General features: G+C 40.8%; 1 protein-coding gene across 2 annotated transcripts in view; it reads left to right on the forward strand.

Annotated features, from left to right (window-relative positions):
- LOC115585312 (metabotropic glutamate receptor 4) overlaps positions 1-22,977 on the forward strand; it is a 204,148-nt gene that overhangs the window by 155,128 nt on the left and 26,043 nt on the right. For both annotated transcript variants that reach the window (XM_030423609.1, XM_030423608.1), the window contains exons 4-6: positions 6,608-6,743; positions 9,796-9,950; positions 10,757-10,897. In XM_030423609.1, the coding sequence (XP_030279469.1) occupies positions 6,608-6,743; positions 9,796-9,950; positions 10,757-10,897 (432 nt within the window). The remainder of the gene's footprint in view (positions 1-6,607; positions 6,744-9,795; positions 9,951-10,756; positions 10,898-22,977) is intronic.

Raw genomic sequence — 22,977 nt, forward strand, 5'->3', positions numbered from 1 at the left:
GAGAGGAGGAACTGTCTCACCAGCCGCACAATAAACTGTAGTTCAACCTCATTTTACCCAGCAGCACGTCATTGTGAACGCACCGCTCATCACGTGATCCAGCCCAGAGCCGGTCTCTGATATCAATCTGCAGAGTCAGCACGTTGTCCGGGCTGTGTAGAAAATGAACTCAGACACATCCATGTGCTTGAAATTAACCTTAAATGAATGTACATGCACGCTTCACAGTGCACACACAGCTCTTGTGGGAAGACATCTTTGATCCAGAGTAGATAAGTGGTATAGATGTGGAAAACGACACAGAAGTTTGGCATAATGAAGACAAATTGTAATGACACGTAGGTGGAAGTGGGGTCGTCCATCTTCTGCTCTCCAATATGGGAGCCTTTCATGTGGTCCAGATAAATCATAATCTCTACTAAATCTCGATGCAAGTGCTCTCTGCTTCTTACACGCAACACGTTTGTCCATTTGTGTGTTACCACGCTTTCACTGTCTTCAAATGTATCCGAGCAATCCTCGTAACACTGCAGGAAAGAATGCAACCTGGAAGTTCAGGTGTATCTTTGTGGCCCAGCAGTCTAAAATAATTATAATGGTATTATACTTTAATCGATCCCCGGGGGAGAAATTCATTTCTTTTCATCCCTCCAGCCCAGCACAGTGAGGTGAGAGCACAGCGTCAGTGACAGAACAGCGCCTCGGGGACCGTCGGGGGAACGTAATATTTTGCTCCAGGACACTTTGGCAGGGTGGTTTCTTCTGAACAAAAACGGGGGGGGGCTCCTTTCTGTTCAGGGTCAGTTTCCCCCAAAGACTTCCAGCCCATTTTTTCCACCAGGTACAGTCAGGATTTTACCTTTACTGTTGTTTTTTTTGACTAAAATCAATTCAATCCATCCATTTCCTCTCCCTCTCAGGGGCCTGAGCGTGTCCCAGCACGCATTAAATGAAAGGCAGAGAAACACTGGACATGTTGCCAGTTTATTGCAGGCCTCTGATCAGCTGATTTGCGTTAATCATTTGGTATGCAGTAAATCAGATGGGGATATTATTTATCCCTCTGTTGAGTGTATCACCTTGTCTTGGTTCCCACCATTTCTGATTCCTTTAATCTCATGTGAGATTTTTTCTATGATCCAGTGTGATCAGACCACTCAGGCTGAGCGCCGCCGCTCTCCACATAAGACGGCTGGTCGGCAGCCAGACAGTATACACAGAACCATCAATAGATTGATGGAACAACACTGACGTTCAAAGCAGATGGGAATTCAGGTCTGTGCAGCTCAAACAGGCTCTCTAATTATTAGCTGATTGTGCCTGTTGGCCAATAAATCACTGGCTGCCATGCGAAAGAGGTAGCAGCTGATGTTTTTTATTCAGTGTTAAAGAAACTGACGATTCAAGCCTGCAACAAGGGAAAACTGTTGCCCAGCAGCAGAGGTGGCAAAAGTACACACATCCTTTGCTCAAGTGGAAGTACAGATACTAAAACAAAAGACTAGTAGAGGCACTGATTCAACTAAATTGTTCAGAGCAGCTCGTCAAATATAGAAAATCAGGCAGTATTTGATGATCTGGGGATGAAACTCAGCAATCAACTATCCTTTTTCAGGAAGTTACATTTTAAGTAAAGCAAACAAAGTATTTGTACTTCACATTAGTATTAGTTCCCTGTATTTCTGTGTCTTGCAATGTCCTCCGGCGGCAAATTAAGCCTGCTTTGTGTTGGTATTTCGACCACGGGCATCCCAATAAACAGGCTATTTATATATGTGCACCTTCACCACAACGCCCACCTGGGTGTACTTTGTGTGTTTCTGCACCACTGTTCACCTAGCAAGGGAGCTGTGCTGCAATCAGGGACTGTGCCAGGGAATATTTAATGTTTATGGCAGCACTGTCTCTCCCACGGGTGTCAAATGAGGAGGAATATTAGTGTTCTGAGCCATTAGGAGAGCACAGACTGGGGCTGACAATGAAAGACACGCGAGAGGAGGCTCGCGGTCTCCTCAGCAACGGATATTTTTAGAGCTGGTTTTTAGACGTGGCTCAGATCTTAAGAGCGGTATAGGATGAGTGTTTGGGGAGTAGCACTCTGCTACTCAAGGAGTTTTCTGCAGTATCTGTAGAATAATGGTCCCTTCACTTTATCAGTAGATTAGACTTTGCACTTAATAAAAAAAGTTATTTATTGGGTTTTGGCACATTGCAACAAGTCATCGGGAAAAGAATAGCAGGCTAGTTAAATGTGGAGATTAATTATTGTTTTGTTTTGTTTTTCACGTTGTGAAACCTTAAAGCATAACCCCTGTTGTTCAGTTTGGTTTGCACAAGCCACAGATTGTTAATCTGATGATATCATCTTCAGGTAATTTTGATATATAACATAATAATCACCAGATGACCCTGTTTGTCTCTGAAGAAGCAAACAAACAGGTAAATGGAGTTTTTTTCTTTTCAGGGCTGCTAAACATTTGTAATTAATTGCTTCATAATTGTTTTTCTCTATGCTCTTGTGTTTACAAAGTAAAATGAGATGGAAGATGGTGGTCTGGTTCACTTTAAGTGAAGTCTAATAAGTAGCGGTGTGCAGACAAGCGAAGGGGGAGTCTTTCTTTATCTATCTAATTACATCCTGTCCAATGGCAAAATGGAATCTCGCGAAGTGTTTTATTGAAAATCTGATTACTCTAAAGAGACTAATTTCATTATCTTAAATTAATATAAAATATGCAATCAGCAAGGCCAATTAAAAGCCACATGAAAATATCATTATGGAGCAGCCTTACACAGCTAAATCGATGTGTAAAATATATTTTAATATGGAAATAATATAATATACATTGGTTTGGTGTTTTTGTATGTATGTGGCGCCCCGCGAAGATTGTAGAAAGAGCGGCAGAGCAGAAAAACAAGGGTTTATACTTGGTGCATGTGGGGATTGAGTGTATTGTTTAGTAGTTGCTCCATGTCATGGAGACCGAATTGGTTTTCTCCAGTCAAGGGACCATATCTTGGACCATCCTGTACTTAGAAAGTAATGGATGGACAGATGCATGTGTCTGACTGGTCAGTATATACAATAAAATGAATTGCTGTGTCTACCCCTTAAAAAGAAGAGAGTTCCAACACTGGTCCCATGGCGAGCCCCGTTCCGCGTGCCGTAACTCCCACGGGCCGGGATCTCATCCCTTGGTCCTCCTGGTATTCTCTCTGGAGGTTAAACAAAGCTGCAGCCTGCTGCCTGGGTGATGTGATGGGGAGAAGAAAAGGAAGGCTTGAGTGCTCTGCTTCCACACAGCAGATGTTGGGGGAACTGGGGACTGAAGTACCAGTGAGGCAAAGACATAGAATCTAATGATTGATTGAGTCTCTCAGAGCAGAGAGCCGCTGCTCTGCTGGTACTAAATTTCCCACGTGCCTGTCCGGGTAGTTTCAGTGCAATGACACAGTGATGTAGACAGATAAACCCCGGCGTCAGCCTCAGCAAACACTCGACAACCAGGAGCACAAACAGTAGACTGCAGGAATTAACTGTGAACTGCTGAAACTATAGTAAATATACACATAACGACACACACATTCCTTTGTCAATAATCTTTTGTGCTGTTTTGGAAATCTCAATCATTGTAGAACTGGGTGTAGATGCAGAAGCACATCAATACGTATGCCTGCCACACTAATATTCACACATATCAGTGAAAGAACAGCAAGGAAGTGGTGTAGAGCTGCAGACTATGTTGCAACAAAACCACAGCAGCCGTTATTACTCGTGACGACGACGTGGAGCTCTGGCTATTTGTATCATTATAAAATCAAATGATCAGTTAATTTGTTTACTATCATATGGAAACAAAGTGCTCCACTATACGGGATACAGTGAGACGACCACACAGAGAAATAACATCATCCTTCCCACGTGAATTAAAACAGTGATGAAATTGAGCACACTCCAGTTATTATTCAAGATCAGGTCAATACATTTAAACTGTGTAAAAATTAAAAGAAGTTATTAAGTAATGTATTGGTGTTTTATAGATCGCTGTGAGGACTGCAACCTAAACATCTTTTTGTAATTAGATTTGGTTATTTCACCTCACTGTTTCACCCTCAAGCTGTACAGCTTGTCTGTGGTGTGCAAATGAGGAAATGGCAGACGCAGACCTTTTCTTGTCCATATGCATCATTCATAAATCTTGCCCCCAGGTTAACTGGGATGGTAACAGTACACAGACACAAGTCTGGTATATGCTCAGTTTTGGGGTCAGAGTTCAGTACAACAGGAGAGAAGAAACAAAAAATCCCAAATGCATTAGCTAAGTTTCTTTTACTTTTTCATTTTTACAATTTGTTGCACATTTTTATTTTTATTTCTTTAAGTTATTGTTTGATCCACCTTGTATCCACCTGCGGCAGCTGGTTGAGCCTGTAGGTCTTTAAGCAATAAGCAGTGAATGCTCACAGTCACATAGGTCATATTTGCAGTGTTGATACACTTTTAAAAAAATGTGATGTAGATGTCTTTCGCCTCCGAAATGTCATTAACCCCGTCTGCTTTCAATGACACATGTCCCGTTTCACCCCTAGTTGTTCAGCATAACGGACCAAATCACTATGACAGTCACTTCTGGTTAGAAAACTAAAAGCTTGTATTGTGAAGTTATGCGAAAATAGCAAACTTGTATATTTCTTTTTGTCATTTCCAGCTGTAATTACAGTATGACTTTTAAATATATATAGTAAACAAGATAGTCTGACCTTTCTGACGTTTCCACTGTGCTTTGCTAGTATCTTTAATATTTACAAAACAGCGACATCTCAGACTTACTGCTAGTTTTGCATAAACTCAAGCTGTCTTTTTTTTTGTTTCTGGCCCAACAGGTAAATGAGGTCTCCAGCCTGGCATCCGTGAAAGTTTGTTATTAACTTAATAGGATCAGACATGCATTTTAGATTAATTACATGTATATGCTTCATTATAACAAAAAAAAGACAATTATGTCGTATGTAAGCTAATGTGTAATGGTGGGGTTTCCCATCTGGAAGTTGTTGTAAACAAACATTGTGATCTGGTCTATATCTACCATGGAACCATTGGAAATCCTGACTCTTGATGATGAGATCTGTGTTCACTGTGATATTCAAGTTAGACATCAGACGTGGGGAAAAAAAAAGGAAATTAATATGTGTTCGACGTGGCCGTGCTGAAAAGAAAATGCTCTTTCCTGAGTGCCAAAGGAAACATGCTCTTATAGGAGACATGGGCCAGTACACACTAAGGAATGAACTCATTCCTCCAGCGTTATCCATTAAACAGCCGAGTGAATGTTTAAGCCAGAATTTGTTCGTGTTCTAGCTGTGACATGCATGACCAAAGGAAACCCACAGCCCCAGTGGAGGAGCAGAAACTACGGGGTTTGAAGAAAAAAAGCAAACATCATTAAATTCATCCAGAGTGTAGTATCAGGACAACAGAGCGTGCCACTGACTCAAGTCCCTCATTGACTTAACCGAAAGTGACTTTTTTGTACCCATGAGCGGTGCAGCTCGACAACATTGTTCAATTAATGGCATCCCCTTTTCTTTACTCATATTTCCAGTTACCCAACCTATTAATTTCTGAGCTGGGGCCAGGCTTTGTTTTATGGTGTGAGTCTGGCTGCCATGAACAGAACTAGAGGGTATTATTCCTGCATTGATTGTTCATCGGGGCTGGCTTTGTACTGTGTCACGAAAGGGAAATTCATTAGCATGCACATAACTCTCCGTGGCATTTTGGCAGGGCGACAAAAGGGTTATCCTGAAATGTTGCATGGGGAATTGAAAGCCTTAGCTTGTTGGTAACCAAGGTACCCCCCCATTGCCGCATTTTAGACGCGTTCAATACTGGAGGGTTAGGACTCTCTTTAAAACCCATCCATGGGGAATTACGGTAGTCGTAGGTATTTCCTAACGAGGCTAACTAATCAATTTCACTGGACAACGCTCTAGGTTTACCAGCACGTTGACTGGATTTGTGTGTCTCTCAATCTGAGATGGTTCAATCTTCAGATTTCAAAGAAGATATTTAAACGGGAGTTTTTAAGTTTAAATAAATGAAACAGCCAATGTGACAAGACAAATGGCTAGGACCATATGGAACCAGTTTTCAATTACAAAATTTATGTACTTCCAAATGCGACCCAATTCCCCCGGTCTCACCGGCAGGACCCATAAACTGAATTGATGGGTCTCTATGTCTCAAAAGTTGCCCCTTGTGGTCTAAGGAAAGATTTTTTTTTTAATACCTTTCATCCCTCAAGCTGGGAAATATTGCACCTGTACACATTTAATAGCACATCTATCATAAAACAAAACAAAAAAAAGTCAAGAGGTTTGAGAAAGATTTGTACGGGTTAAAAAAAAAAAAAAAAAGTAGAACATATTTCAAGGATCCAAGAGATAATTCTGCTGAGTGAGAGAAAAAAAGAGAATAGACACACATTATACCGCAGGATATTTATGCACTTGATGTTAATGTGTCTGCTAATGAGATCTGCTCAGACGTTTCACAGTTAAAACCTCTTCAATATGGAAACTTTTTCTCTTTTTGTCTTCTAATTAGGTGGTCTGTGCATCTCCCAGACAGTGAAAATACCCCGTGAGCCAAAATCTGGAGAGTTTGACAAGATCATCCGCCGGCTGAGCGAGAACCCTAACGCCCGGGTCGTCATTATCTTTGCCAACGAGGACGACATCAGGTGAGTGCAGCGGAATCCTAATTGCTTGTCGGCTAATATCTCTTTAACCCGACTTATCTCAATAAGTCATTTTTTTTATTCATACAGTCCAAAATCACACACCTCAGGGGGCTTTTACAATCTCTACACTTTAAGACACCCTCTGTCCTAAGACCCCCATTTCAAGTCAGGAAAAAAAGCACTTTTAGTAGGGAAAAATGGAAGAATGTGGATCCAGTACTGATTGATAATTCTTTTGTAACATTCTTATGTAACATTCCTGCCATATTTCTTCATTGTGTGCAATTACACTGACTTGATCTTGAACGTTTTTTTTAAAACGTGCCATCTAAAATCATGTCCTCACCCGAAACTGGACACACATTGCACGGATACATTCACAGCTATAATGTTATGACAGACGTCATACTCACGGTCACACACACACACACACACACACACACAACCACACAGACACACACACACCTGAGTTCATAATTCACTTTTAATGCCACTACATTTATAGTATCTACAGTTAACTTTTAGGTCAGGAGTTACGTACAAAACTCTCAGAAATGGATCATTCTAGATCCTGCATACTTTTTTGCTGATAATATTCAGTATTTTTTCACTGCAGTATTACTTCTGCTAAAATGATCCGAGTGCTACTCCCATCGCTGATACTACCACTGATTTATAACTGTTAATGTTTCCTTGTGCTTCAGATGGATTTTCCACTCAATTGTTGGAGACTTATTAAGATGGGTAGTCTGTATTAACAATGATTAATTACTCGGTGGGCAGAGTCAACACACGCAGCACTGCTGTGGCCTTGTTGTTCCCCAACAACCGGTTGGTAGGCCAGTGTATTCCTAGTGGAAGTGGGCAGTGATTTGGGGCGGTCTCTTCATGATGACCAGGGCAGAAGTCCCAGTGCTCATTGACTTAATCCGGTCCTGATAACGGGTAATAGTCTGGATATATAGTAATTACAGAAAGCCAGGGGGATTTCAGCGCTGCATGCCTGCTTTATCCTTGAACCCAGTAAGTATGAGCTGGCAGCGGCCTAATAAGAACTCAAAATTGTCTGCAATTCGACTTGAGCTGCTTGGACGGAGCCCTGTAATGTTATACTGTTCCAGTTATTGGGACGGGGGCAATATATTGATATCATATTGTTGTCATGATATGAGACTATATGCCGCGTCATCTTAGATTTTGGATATCATTTACTTTACTACTGATGATTATTTATTAAAAGTCTCGACATGTTGATATTTTGTAGAAACCAATAATCATTGCTGCAGTTGTGTTACACTATTGATATGGAGATATTTGGTAAAATTTTGTATTGTCAGTTAAGCTTTTGATAGCCTTACACTCATTAACTGGTAACTAACTTATCAATTACTCTTCTCTTTGTGTTTAATCACTCTCATTGGCATAATGCACTGGCCTTGAGGTACCAGGCTAGCTCTTTCAATCCCTTGCCCTCGACCACATTGATTGGCAACACATCTCCTCGGACAAGCTTATCACACTCTCTCCCCCGTGGCTAGCAGCAACGTGATCTTTTTCTTCCGCAGGGTGTACAGCATAGTGCTATTACTATTACTAAACTGAACAGAAGCATCGCACGTTTTTTTTTTTTTTTTTTACTTATATTACACTTTCTGGAGGTAAATCTTCCCACATTGGGCTTGTTATAGCACGCTTCACACTTTGCCTCCGACTGTTCTAGCGAAGCTGCTAGCAGGGAGTGTGTCTGTATGCAAAATGTACCTGTAGACATACGCTATCAGTCAAGAATATTCTCAGTGGATACATGATTAAATGTTAACAGTTGGCCTATGTGGTCTAAAATATTGTGATATTTGATTTGTCATCTAGCCTAAGCATCTATGAATTGCTTTTCAGGAGATGCATTTTTATGTGTATTGTGATAAAGTCTAAATATATTTCTATATTTTTTTATACTAATTGTAGATATATATGGTGATGATACAGAGAAAAAGAGAAATTATGTTTGTGGGTTAGCCTGTTCCAGTCCAGCCAGGTTTGAAAGTGTTTTTTAGCCAACTGTTCTTTGTGACATTTAGTAATATGAGCACAAAAACTTTAAAAAAAAATTGATTAGACAGACGAAAAACTTAATATTATGAGTCTGGGCTAACTTTAAGGTAACTTTTCACGAGCCTGACACAACACCTTCACCTCTCACCGTGTTATTTTCAAATCAGACCGTCTAGTCTCATCTCCATTATGTAATCTCCTGATGGTGAGAAAATCTATTTCTCTCATCTTTTCCTACGTGGAACACATAATTGCATCTTAAGACATGCTCATTTATCTGAATTCGTGGAGACCAGACTTGGGGGGGGAAAAATCATTACCAATCTAACATGAATCCCTTGGGTCATAAAACTAATGTAACGAGACATAAAGTTACTTGGATGACTCACCACTCATCCAGTCTATATAAATTTTTTACAAATCAGTGTAGCTATGCTTTGACAAGGTTATACCGTCCTTTATGCAACAACAACCGCCTACTATGATACACTGTGATGCTTAATATTTATTTTTTGTCCGATCATCTTAGGGGCAATTTGAAGGTCAGTAATGCATCACATGCCAGGTGGCTGTGTTTTAATTTTATGTTGCTGTGCTCAAGCTTTCTTGATGTAAGTCTGCTGCTGCAGCAGAACTTTTATTTTTTACAGCTCCCCAAACTTACTTCCACTGGCAACAAGCCTGGACAAATGTGGCAAGGGTGTCATTCTGCCACCGCCAAGAAGAACTCCACAGTACTGGGAATGGATAGTGTGTCTATGGTGGCTGTTCAGTTCTACTAAAGCGCCTCAGTGCCACTTTGTTCATACTCAGAATAGAATATTCTTGTCATGGCATCAGCTGTATGGCAGCTACACTGTCTTAAGGGTACATTTAAATAGGAAACCTATTTTCTTGGGTAATACATCACTGTATGCGCATGAAATAAGTAAAAACACTGACAACTCAACATCATACGGTACAATTATAGCTTGCTCTCTCTCTTTTTTTTTCCCCAAAGGCGGCTCCTTCAGGCAGCTAAGAAGGCCAATCAAACAGGCCATTTCATCTGGGTGGGTTCAGACAGCTGGGGCTCCAAAATCACCCCGATACTGAACCAGGAGGAAATGGCAGAAGGCGCCGTCACCATCCTACCAAAACGACAGTCCATCAAAGGTATTCATGACACACGTCCTGACCTTACCCTACAGAAATGTCACAACGATTAATTTTCTTGCGTTTTTTTTTTCTTCTACATTCAACGTAAATTACAGTTTGATAGGCCATTGGTGTGTTTTACCCTCTAGTGTTTTTCCCTCTTGCAGCCACATTGAACATCAAATGTTCTGTCATCGCTGTCACTTACCATTTCATATTGATTCCCCAAAAATTTGCTCAACGGTGAAAAAAGTTGTCCATGCGTAACAGAAAATGCACTCGTAGAATATAACACAATGATGCCATGTGAAAACAAAATGAATACAGTAGATTCCACTGTATGTTTCAGTAACATCAGATAGCTGCATACTCCCCTATGGCTGTAGGAAATTCTTCAGAACTGGGTTTAATGAAAATGTTTTTTGAATAAAATAATTCATCAGAGTAAATTCAGCACGGTAAAATGGTAATCCCTTAACTACACCGTCAAAGCTCCAATACTACTCAGACTAAATGACTTAATTCCAACTGTTTTACTAGGAGTTTGGACTTCTGTTCTTGTAAATTTGAGGCTGGGCTTTGAGGAAAATACTCAGCTCAACACCAAAGTTGTCTGCTGAAGCCAGGGCATAAAGGAGTACATCTTGCTTTTTAAGGTTTAACGGTGGGGTGAGCAATTCTTGACAAACATACTCAACATTCTTTATCCAGGATTCCTCACCCCACCTTTAACTGGACCAAAGACCTTAACCTGATCAACAGCTAGCACGATCAAAGGTAAACTCGTGATAGGTTCAATTCTAACAGCACCTTGTTTCTTTCAGGTTTTGACCGCTACTTCATCAGCCGGACATTAGAGAACAACAGGCGGAATATCTGGTTTGCGGAGTTCTGGGAGAATAACTTCCAATGCAAGCTCAGTCGGCACGCTGTGAAGAAAGGATCCGGCATCAAAAAATGCACAAGTGAGTCTACAAGTCTGCAACGAATGCACTCGGTCAATGGAAAACACTCAGTCAGTGACGAGGTGTATTGATTGTGTCTCCTTTGAATACATTATGTGTGTATATGTGTACTTAGTATGCATAGGTAAATGTATTTGTCATCCAGGAAAGAAAACAATCAAGGTGCTCTAATTTAAGTTAAAGGTAATAGGTGTACACATAAGTGAATGTGAATCTCTAATCCATTTGAGAGAAATTAATGTTCCCATTACCTGTCTGTTGGCAAAAATAGCAATCACAGAACTACGCCACAGCATGCGCTAAAACTTTAATCAATAGTAAATCCAATCAGCCCCATTAGAAACAAGCTTTCAGGTCATTTATATCAGTGGGCTCTGCAGACCCATCTCCCACCCCAATGTGCAGGGCATCTCAAGATCTCTGATTTACAGCTGGCAGGTATAATGTCTCTTATTAATTTAATCATTAGTTTGTGTGTTGGAGTTTCATACAACGGAAAAAGCAAGACAGGAGAAGAAGTCAGAGAAACACTGATTTGCTTGTAAGGTTAATTAATACTGCTAATGTCAGAATGCAGACCACATAAACTGTGTGCTGCTTACAGAGACATAGGAAAGCAATATATTTAAGATATTTAAGATATTTCCAGTAAAGAAAGTATCAGTGCAATAGTGTAAATGCCAAAGCTTTCATGTACTATTGTAAGCTATCGATCCTGAGGAGAGGGCAGACATTTGTTGTTCATTTATATTCCAATACACATGAGAAAACTCCCACACACTGTTTCTCGAACCTCTGGAATATTTATAAATGATGACCGGTATGTTCGATGTTGATCTGGTATATGGGGAGGCATGCCGACTGTTCCGTATGTCTGTGCTGTGCACATAGAAGCCGCCTCAGTTATGCAATCACTGGACCACAGAAATTGGTGAATGAAAAACATCGCGCGAACATACCCGGTGTGTACCAAGATTAGAAAATGATCTAAAATGGCAGTTTCATGCTAAGCATTTGAAACATAAACAATGTAGGCTTTCTTGCACATCTGCAACCATCTAGTCTTGTGGACTTTCAATTAAAAACATGGGTGGAAAAAATGTAATGTCATAACCTGCTGTTAAACCATAATGGTGATTATCTAAACAGGGACAGATAACTTTTCAACTTACCCCTCACCTAACGTTTCCCTGTTGTATAACTGTTGGCACCACTGTCGCAAAAGGCAGCGTAACCACTTGCAACTTGGCTACTGTCCAAACTAAAACTCAACCTCAAGAACTGAACTAGATAGTCTGAATTCAGTGCTATGGAAATAGATTATATGCCAGCACAGGCGCTATAGGTGGGGATGCTATATAACCATAGGGGCACTACAAGCAGGTGTGTCTTGAAGAAGTATCTACATACATATCCATGACATTGTATTGTAACATATTGTAAGTAGGCAGATCTTGTCTTATTGATTTAGTCCCGGTTTTAAAACATATCTAGACCAACACTTAACATCAACACTCTCCATCGAGTGATTGCCCATCCTTCAATCGTGTTTTATCTCGATCGATCGGTCTTCCTCTTCGCCGTCTTTGCCTGCTCCATCAGTGGGGATCCTCTTCTTCTGCAGTGTAGAGTTCCCACAGTTATTCCTGTTGTTCAACCTTTACCCGTTGACTGCGACCAAGGAAACAATGTCTCCTCTTGTTATGGAGGACACGCTCCCTTTGTGTCGTAATTTGACCTTCGTTTTTTCTGGGAAAAAGTGGCAGACCGAATTGCATACTGAAAGCAAGGTTTTAAGGGAACAATTCTATGTGTGGATGGTGTCTTCTGCAGTTATCACGGTACACTGCAATCTGTATTTACTTTAAAACGTTAAGTTAAAGCAAAAAAGTTGTCTATGGCAAGTTTAATATGTATATAAGTGACATTTACTGTTGATTGATACAGGAGAAGTTCTCTTTCCAGTTTGCGTGTTTGTGGTGACAATTCATCTGAATTGTTCATAAGAGAACCATTTACTGTCATTCGGGAAGAAAAACAGTCTCCAATCTCAACATTTTCGTGCACAGGTACACCTGTTGCACGCTTCGCCGTTCTCGTGACTCTTATAAGGTAGACAGAATAGCAAGATAAACAGCAAAAGCTCCCGGAGAGAGTGAGGCGCTCTCACACAAAGACGTCACGATCAGAACGATGTGCAGAACAGATGGTATAGTCACATTTAGTTTTTTTCTGAAATAGAATAATTAAATTTGGCTTTCTAATCCGGCTGATATAGGACACAGTGACCTCAAAATGTCACCAAATACCATAGGTGACGTGCTAAATTGGTACAATAGATGAATAGGCAAAGCTAAACAATTAGGCAGAGATTTAATTGTCGCTTCTCCAAACAAAAGTGTGTCCCCTGGCTAAAGGGAAAGATGCTTCCAATAATCCACACTTCGAGAGAACTAGTCATCTGAAATGATTTCTGTAGACCTATTTATCAGTTGTCATGGTGGCTGCGCTTGAGCTAAATTGCTGCAGGACCTTTTCTTCCTCTGAGTAGCCTCTGGGGCACAGTAAATTTTTACAGGCAAGAGGTACAATCATTTCACTCACAGCTTTTTGAAATCACTATCCTCTCCATTGTTCCTCCTCCTGATCATTTCCTGTCCCCACTTTTTGTCCTTCAGTCACCATAATACCGTACTGCGTGTAGACCAGGCAAAATACATCACGTACAGTACAGTGCAGGCAAATTATAGGAGAATAGTGTAACTTCAATCTGTTGTTCACTCGATTATATTGTATTAAAGTAGCCTACACAATGCCAGTATAACATTTTGTTGTTTTTTTTTTTATATCAGGCTCTTAATATTCAGAAAGTGTAAATTACTCTACAAAAAATCTGTGGAAGACTGTAATCGTTCACCAGGGACTGCAAAATGATATACCTAAAGTACTAACATGATTAGATGAGCATGTAATTATTCCATTTGCGCGATATCAAAGCTTTTAATCGCACAACACAAATCACAGGGAACTGATTTATGTGCCATAACAGCAGGGTAGTAACAGGTCATTTTCCAGGGCTGAGACATGAAATTGTACCTGGCGTCGACAGCAAGGAAAACAACACGGAGTGCAGATGTATAATTCAAATGCTACTGCTGTTGCTGTTTTCCCCCTAGTGTTGTATCTGCTGCCCGAGAGGCCGGGATTTACTTTGTAGCTTCAGATCTACATCGTCAACCCACGCCCACAGGTCATTAGACTGCTCTGTGTTTTCCTTTTCCCAGGGAGCAGCAAAACACTGTCAAGATTACCTCAACGGGCCATAAGCTGCCTACTTGAATTTTCAGCAGATGTGTTAGAATACACCCTGTTGTCAGTTTATTAGGGTCACTCAGCTAAAACTAATGCTGTCTAATGCAACAGTGCTGCAAGAATTCCCATGTTTTACAGATGCTGTTGAACTGGATGTGTCATTTATATGAATAAGGGGGTTAAAAAAATTACCATACAGTTTCACACCTCTCTCAACACTCACACAGTATGTGGTGAAATCTAAAGCTCGACAGGCCTGCCTTGTCTCTGAGATCTGATTAGACAATGGCGGCTTCTGGGAGGGGTTTAGCAAATAGTCAGTTCCACTACACAAAAATCCAGGGAAGTAGCAGAAGCAGACAGGTCACCATTACTGCAGTGGCATCTTCATACAATGTCAGCAAAGTTGAATGCAAGATGCAACAATTTTCTGGTCTTACCGTTGTGCAATGTCCATCCAACGCCAGTTCATGGCAGGGCCCTCACTGATGGCAGAGGTTTGAACCAGCGACCTTCCGATCACTAGCCGACCTGCTCTACCCGCTGAGCTACAGCCGTCCCTATGTAATGTTATTTTTGAAAAAATGTATCCGAGGAAATCTGGAAGAAGCTACGCAGTTCCCAGCTGCTCCAACAATCATGGCAAAGTTGGACTTTGAGAAAACAGCGCCATCCACGATCTGCTAACTAGTGGACAACCTGCCCTCGCTCTTCCCCTCCCATTAACCGTCGATCACTCGTGTCTCGCGGAGGGAGATACGCTCTCTGTTACTACGATTGTGAAGCGACCGCCGCCATTCTATGTGGGCCTACTTTATACTGTTGTTTCTTACAAACTTGTCAGTGCATCTGGTTTTAGCAACATCATCCAGTGCACATAATTACCAACAATTAACAGCTTCCTCCACATGCGACTCACCTGCTGTTGTGACAACAGAACCGGGTGAAACAATCCTAATCACAAGGTGTGTTATTTGGATGACTTTATAAAACCTTTATACGTTGCTGTTAGAGAGAACACTCCTGCCACAAGTACATACCTATGCTGGGGGAAACACTGAATATGACTAGTTTTGTAAAGATTTACATGCAGCTAGTACAGTAACAGTGGTATATTAAATAAAACTTCAACACTTAAAATGTGGCGGAAGGTCAGACTTTTGTCTTGATTTAGGCTATAACCAAGGCCGCTTTAATGCACGGGCTTACCTGGGCTGAAGCCCAGGGGCCTCCCATGTTCAGGGGCCTCCCATGTTCAGGTTAACGATGAGCTGTAAAGATCATATTGTTTTGTAACTTGTCAGGTTTTCTGTCAGTCACTCTAATCGCACGTTACGTGGCTGCCACTTGATCCAAATTAGGAGTGACCCACGTGGCCCCATAGCCTATGGCCAGTGGGCTTACCTATCAGAATGTCTATAGTTAGTTTTGGGGTGTGTCCCTCTATGATTGAGTGACATTTAGTGGAAAATGTTGGGGAGGACGTTTGAGAGTGGTGCCCAGAAAAGAAAAAAAACCAACTGCTGCTGAAGACCTCACGCACCGGAGGGAGCGGAGAAGCCACAGGCCGCGCAGCTGGATGTAGCTGGAGAGGAGCAGCGGACCGCCCGCAGCAGTGGAGGGGAGGAGGAGGTGGGAGCACAAGAGCCCCATCGGTTCAGGCTGCAAAACAGTCAGGGGGAGACAAGTCAGATGACCCATATAACAGTGACCCGGGCCACTGGGGAAACAATATTGATGCAAAAGTGCACGCTTATTGGGCGAAAATGGGACCGGAGTCCTGTCAAAGTAAAGATGCTAACATGTCGGCAAGACCAGACGAAAGCACTTCTAAAAAGGTAAGAAAGTGCTGTATTTATAGCTTGTGCTGGTTTTAAATTGTTGTGGTTGTGCATTGTTTTAAGAGAAATGCACATCTGCCTAGATATTTGTCTGGATTATACTGCAAACCTTCTATAAATGTTGCTCAGTTTCATCTTTTTGGCACCTGGCATTAGGCCATATTGCTATCCATGGGGCTGAATGGAGTGTGTCTGTGCAGGCGCATGTGATTGCTTCACAGGGCCCGCTGAGGCCAGAGAAGAGGCTCCTACTTCGATCTGTTACTGTTCTTCGCTTATGCTGTTATTAGTTATTATCAATGTTTGTGCAGACAGGTGATGGTTGGTGATGTTTTTCATAATATCGTTTGAAATCATACTTGCACACATTTTGGTTTTATTATCACCATAAGTTGCTGTGTGTGGTTGTTGTGTATTGTGTTTATGCTCAAGTGGGCTCAGTGATATGTTAATAACAATATTATGGTGTTTTGTGGCTCAAAGAGGGAAAATTTGCTGTTGTATGTCTCGAAAGAAACTACTGCATTTTGTGATGTAGATTACCTAGATATTACGCTTTTTTAAATTTGAGACTCTATAAATCGAGGGGATGGAGGGCCTACAAAACCTCTTAGCCCCGGGGCCTAACATTAGGTTAAGGCTATAACCATTGTCTTACATGTAAAATCTGAATTACATTAAAGTGAAACTCTCGCCAAAAAGCAACCGAGGCTTTATTTGCGATTGAATATGAGTCAAACCTTTGTGTAAAAGCATAATTACGATGAAAGAGGCACTTTTAAGATTTACCGTAGTTTCGTATTTGGGCAAGCTAATTTTCAATGGGGTGCAGGGGAACTTTTATGCTAGCATCAAAATCGCTACTTTTAAAACACTAAGAAGGCTGTTAAAGTATCTTCATCAGTAACTGGGGGCCACTGTCGATCGTCATCAATCCAACTACCCACTCTGTTGTCACTGTCAGTAGGCATCAGCAGACACTGATTCACTACCACTTGCCAACGCAGTAATGGCCGCACCGCTTGATGTCGGAAGATGCGAAATTGGTCATCTGATTGGTCTTTGTTGCCCGGCTTGACTGTATCCCTCCCCTTGTGTTTCAAATATCTAAACTGGGCTACAACTCACAGAACACCTCTAGTTTCTCTCCTAAAAGCAGACATGGTTGTGGTGTCAACAGATTCCAGGGACTGACGAATGTAGAGGTTCATAGGAAGTACAAACAGAGGTTTACCTCGCTGTGTAGAATTCAACAATTCTTTGGTTTCCTACTTGATCTGCTCGCAGCATTCGCAGTACACCAGACTATTTCACGCTACTGAACCATAAAACATGATCCTGTTTTGCAGAACAGAATGAACAAGAATTGGCTGATACGACCGAGAACGTGTGAAAAAGAGAGACAAATTGGTAATAACAGAAAGAGGGTTGCACGGTATCACGGCATCAGATTCTCCTTTATCATCACAGTTGGCCAATAATGAGCAGGGCTGACACATCAATCATAATTACTTTAGGGCGAGCAGATAAACTCTAGTCCTCCAATCTGTCTTGTTAAAAATGCTCCTGCATAAAAAGCATGACAGCAGATGTTTCAGTGCTTTACTGGTCTATCTCTAATTTGAACAACAGCATCACTCAGTGCTTTGCATCCTCTTATAGGAAACAATTCCAAAAGTAGAATACAGAGCAGAGCAATTTGCCAACAGTCCAAGCATTTTTCACGCAGAATTTCCTATAATAAAAGTTTTCTGTCTTGGCGAAGATGACACTCTCTGCAGGTGCGATGCGTCTGATTGACGTCATTTAAGCACATGTCGAGTTTCACAGTTTGAATGGAGGCAGTCTGGTTTGAGTCACTCTGCTGCTTTGCATCCCTGCAGACATGAGTCATCAAGGCTACCAAACACAAAGTACATGCCTGCTCAACTTGCTGACGTCCACTGCACACTGAAGACATCAAGGACACCACGTGAAGCGAGGCATTGTTTGACACAGCCTCGATTTCTTGAGGTGCAGCACAAATGTCGAGGTCTAAACGATAAAAAAGCCAGACAACAAAGAGAGGTTTTCTACACTGTGGAGAAATTAAGATTGAACTGCAGTGGTTTCGAGTAATTACTGTGTGCTACGGCAAAGAGGAAGTCAGCTGTTATTTCAATTGTCTTACACTTCCTATAGTCAATTCTTGTTTAAAAGCATTTAGAGCAAGACAAACGCATTTGCCATCCATAGCTTGCAGCTGCAACAATGACTTTACTCCATCTGACCGACCGTGTCCTTTGAAGCTGTGATGACAAGCACTCTCAAGCACTGCTGTCTATTTTTGCTCCTTGGGCGATGATGTCCAATCCTCTTAATTAGAATAAGAAAATGGGAGGGGTTCCTCATGGATGTCATCCAACATTTATCAAATCCCACGCCACGGCCATGTTAGGAGATCATTTTAACTATTACTGTAGAAATTTCATGCCAAAGCTAAATAGATAGTGAATAAAGTTGAAACCGAAGTTTGCCCCAAACTAAAAGCGCTGACAGCCTGCTGTATTATTATACAGAATGTTAACCGATAGATTTTGACAACAGCATAATTTCACTTTAGTGTGAGGAAGGAGCAACATTGAATTTATATGATGTTGCCCAATATGAGTGCAAGGAGATAAAAATAAAAAATGATGGATAAAACTGTGGGATTAAAGTCTGAAAAACAAATCAATAAATCAAATAATCATATAGATAATTATTTCTTTGTGTCATTATTACATGAATCACCTCTTGTGCGCCCATTAGTTTCTGCATTTTCGCACAGGAATAAAGATGAATGGGAAAAAGAAACATGCATACAATTTTTCTACGAAGAAAAAAAATAACATATGAATATATCAAATTATGAGTTGTGCATTATTCTGAAAAGTTGACTCCCACCCCACTCCCTCTAGCCCACTCCACTTTGAAATATCATTGGAGCACATTAGTTGGAGAGAAAGCCTGCAATTTTCAGCATCACAAAGACAGAAATCACACTGGGCACAAGTAATGAAATGACATTTTTGCAGCCTCTATACTTGCATGAATGAGGAGGCAAAAAAAAGAAACAGTTTGCCTCCACTCAAAGGAATATTGCGATTAAGATCGTACGGTATGACCTAGAGCTTTCTGGATCACTGTGTTCTTTCAGAATCTGAAGTGTGAAACACTTAGAGAGCGCTGACAAAACGCTTCATCTTCATCGACATCAGTGCTTGTTTTGCATTGCTGACTTAACCTCCAGCAGCGCATCTTATCATCCACCTTTTCCTACATTTATAAGCCAGTTAAAAGAAAGAAAGAAAAGCTTGCATACATACAGTATGTTGAACTATGAATGTGTTGTGTCGTTTATATTTCTTCGAGTTTCCTGCACGGATGATATCCGCTAAAACTAAACATCAAAGAAGCTACTTCATACGCTACTTTATGGAAAATTAATAAATCAACAGGTTCTATCAGTTCTATTCAGATAATGCCAACAAATCTGACATCTGTCAAAAATATAATTTAAAGAAAACAACATTCAGGTTGCGCGGAGCTTTTTTCTGTTCTACTATTTGAAATACTGGATACTTTTAACATATGATAAGGGATCACAAGCACCAATTGCTTCATTTAACGGAGCAAAAGCCAAAAAGCTCAGGAACCACTGACCTGCCTGACTGATGTGTGTCTGGACGGTGAGGGTGAACTAGAATATTACACGAAACCCAAACATGCAAACTTACATACGGGACGACCTTCGGCTGTGAGGGAGAAGTGAAAAGTTATGACTCATCTTGTCATTAATTAGCTAAATGTCTGTATATTTATGATTAAAAGGGAGAGGAGGAGAGGGGGGTGATTTGAAGAGAGAGATAAACATTTGAGAGGCTGTGAGAGCCACAAAGGCTGCATATCCGTGCTTCACTTTTCAGAATAAGTGGCTGTATACTCAAGCTCCTTTAACATTCAGAGCCTTGTCATTGATGTTAAATTGCCTCTTCGGGGCGAGCAAATACTCAGGGAGCATATAGATTATATCAACTAGACAAACAAAAACTATTCATCTGTGTAAAGCCAGCACTTCCAAAAAGTGAAGTGTTTCTGTTCAGATAAGAAGAGGCTGCTTCAGACGTCTTACAAGGTGTGCAAACAAAACATGATTCCGGTTTATCAACTGCTTCATGTTGAGTTTTTTTAATCTTATTTTATTTTTTTATCTGATCATGATGCACTGTTTATCTTGTGTTGTGCCTGTCTTGTGTATGAGACGGTGAAAAGGCCGAGCCTGTTTTGTTGAGTAACACTGGAGTTAGTCCTAATTAAAAGCAATGGTGCAAAGAACTCAAATACTGCCCCCTTGATGACACTAAGCAGATCGTTTAGATTATATATAATTATTGCAAAATGTCAAAGCAAAAAAAAAACAACTCCTCGGTAATTAGGAAACAGCTTGCGAAAAGCACAGTGGTGCCAATTTCCACCAGAACACACCTCTTTAGCAAATCAAATTGATTAAAGTCGCCTTTTTACACCTTTTTCACGTTACGTCTTATTGACGTGACTCATTATCTAGACTCTCACTCTTTCAAGTCATTCTTTGATGGCACGAATGAAATACGGATACCTTGTGTTACAGCGCTCCATTTCAAAACATTTATTTCCCCTCAAGATGAGCAGAGTTTAGAGTCAGGGGATTTAATTATTCTCAAAAAAGCATCAGCCTTCAAGGCACAAGGGGAACCGACTGACACAGATTGTCCGCTGAACCAATGCAAATGAACCTCTACTACAGGGCGTCAGTCATTTGGTTTGACATAAATGAGCTTTAAAGACATCGTCACGAAGAGTAAAAAAGTGTCAATTATAATCTGTAACCTCAGCGATCACTTGTCTTCACTCTTTCTGATTTTAAGAAATGCATAATTTTCCTCGGGTGGGTGGGATTCGTTTGCAATGCTCTGTAATTCAAATCTTTCTATCAACTTGGCTGATTGTCTCTCAAATGACTTTGCTGTCACATTTGGGGAAACAACACTGCAAATCAGCTGGTTTCAGATTGTAAGAATCCAGGTTGTAATCCTCTCACATTCATTGAGAGGGAAGGACAAAGCTGTGCTCAAAACAGGATTTAATATAAAAGAAAGTTAAAGCAGTCCCACATGTGGAGCGTCTATATTTACCCGCCCCTTCTCACAACAGCTGTACCAGCGCTGGAATCTGTGAGACAGCAGAAGTGAGAGATTGCGAGAGTGTTTATCTCGCTTCTGTGCCGCTAATTCTCTCAACGATTCTGATAATTCATGCTTTAAGAATGAATTCATAGGTACTTCAGCTCGCAAGGAGGGTGCAGATAACTCTATTCTACTTTGGTTTCCTTCATGTAGGTTTATAATTTTCGACATGACAAATACATCATCGACGTGTGTAAAAAGCACTTTTCGGACGTGAAATATGTAACAATACTGAATATATATATATGTGTAATGGCTCATACGTTACAGCTTCATTCAGACATGGCAGCAATTCTTCCACTGAGAGCCACGATGCCAGGGCTGTATTTGATACAAGTTACGGGTAAAAAATGCTAAAAGAGAAAACTAATTTCTGCTTTTTAAAAAGGGAAGGATTTGCTGCTTATTTTTTTTGTCATTTTATAAATTCAGTTCAATTCAGAGTTCAAAAAGAGAATTTGGATTGTTCAACGATTTTCTTGTTTTTGTGATACATGTTTTATGTGTGATTGACAGTAGACAGGAAGGAGAGAGTGAGGGCGATCGATCTCGGATGGCGTTAATAGGTTGCCCCATATGCTTGGGCAGCTGCTAATATACCTAAGCAGCCTGCTGGAGTAAAGTCTACGTGTGGGAAAAACTGGACCGGATTCAATTCAGACTGCCATGTCGAAAGTGATACGAAATGTCACTAGATCCATCCTAGTAAGACTAGGCTCGTGACTTTAACGTAAAAGTGACCAGAGTGCTTATTTGGACATGAGAACACTTTCCATCAATTTAATGTAAAGTGCGACATCGCTTTGGGTGTTTTTTAGTTTTTTTTTTACTTAAAGCATCAACAATACCCTCGTGTCACGCTCTCTGCTCGACCTATCCGGCAGGGCATCGGCTAATAAAATATTTAGCCTCTAATTGAAACCTTGTTTGGCGGTTAACACATTTTCAAAGTATTAGAAACAACCCTGGCTATGATTAATATACACCTGTCATATCTAATTACATTAATGCTGAAGAATGATTAGGTCTGTCTTGCTGTGTCTTCCACTCCCCCGCTACCACTCCATCACACTCTGTGCTTTTGATTAATGGATGTGAGGTGGCACATGACCATAAACACTAAGAGATGATATAAACAAGAGAGCACCCCGAGGCTCCGAAAAAACAGATTCCTGTTTTTTGCATTCAGGAACTGTTGCTAACACGTATTTCTAATTATCTTGAGATCTTTACATGTCATCATACAGCACTGCTGTTGGCTTCATTGGAAAAGGAGGGTTAAGACATACAAGAGTCTAACAGAACAGCCTCGAGTAGGTCCAATTACTGTTTGACGGACGATAATGAGAAAGGCTGCACTTGTGACCATTTTAGATTTTCTGAGAGAAGAATATGTGATTGATGTCTTGAAGGCGAAGCATGTAATTAGCGGTTAACATGCACAATTCAACACCAGTCTCTAAATAAATATGGTGGGAAAAAAAGAAGATGGTTGACAATTGAGTAATCAGGCCTCTTGAAAGGCTATCATTTGCTTGATTTTTACACATCCCGCAATCACCCTTTAGCTCTTACATGTTTGATTGATTGTAGAGCAGCTTTTCTGTTTTGAATATTGTGTCATTCATATACTTCAGTCTTGATTGGCTGCCATTACTGCAAGGACCCGACCACTGAAACA

The sequence above is a fragment of the Sparus aurata genome, chromosome 7 (assembly GCF_900880675.1).
Source record: "Sparus aurata chromosome 7, fSpaAur1.1, whole genome shotgun sequence".
Lineage (NCBI taxonomy): Eukaryota > Metazoa > Chordata > Actinopteri > Spariformes > Sparidae > Sparus > Sparus aurata.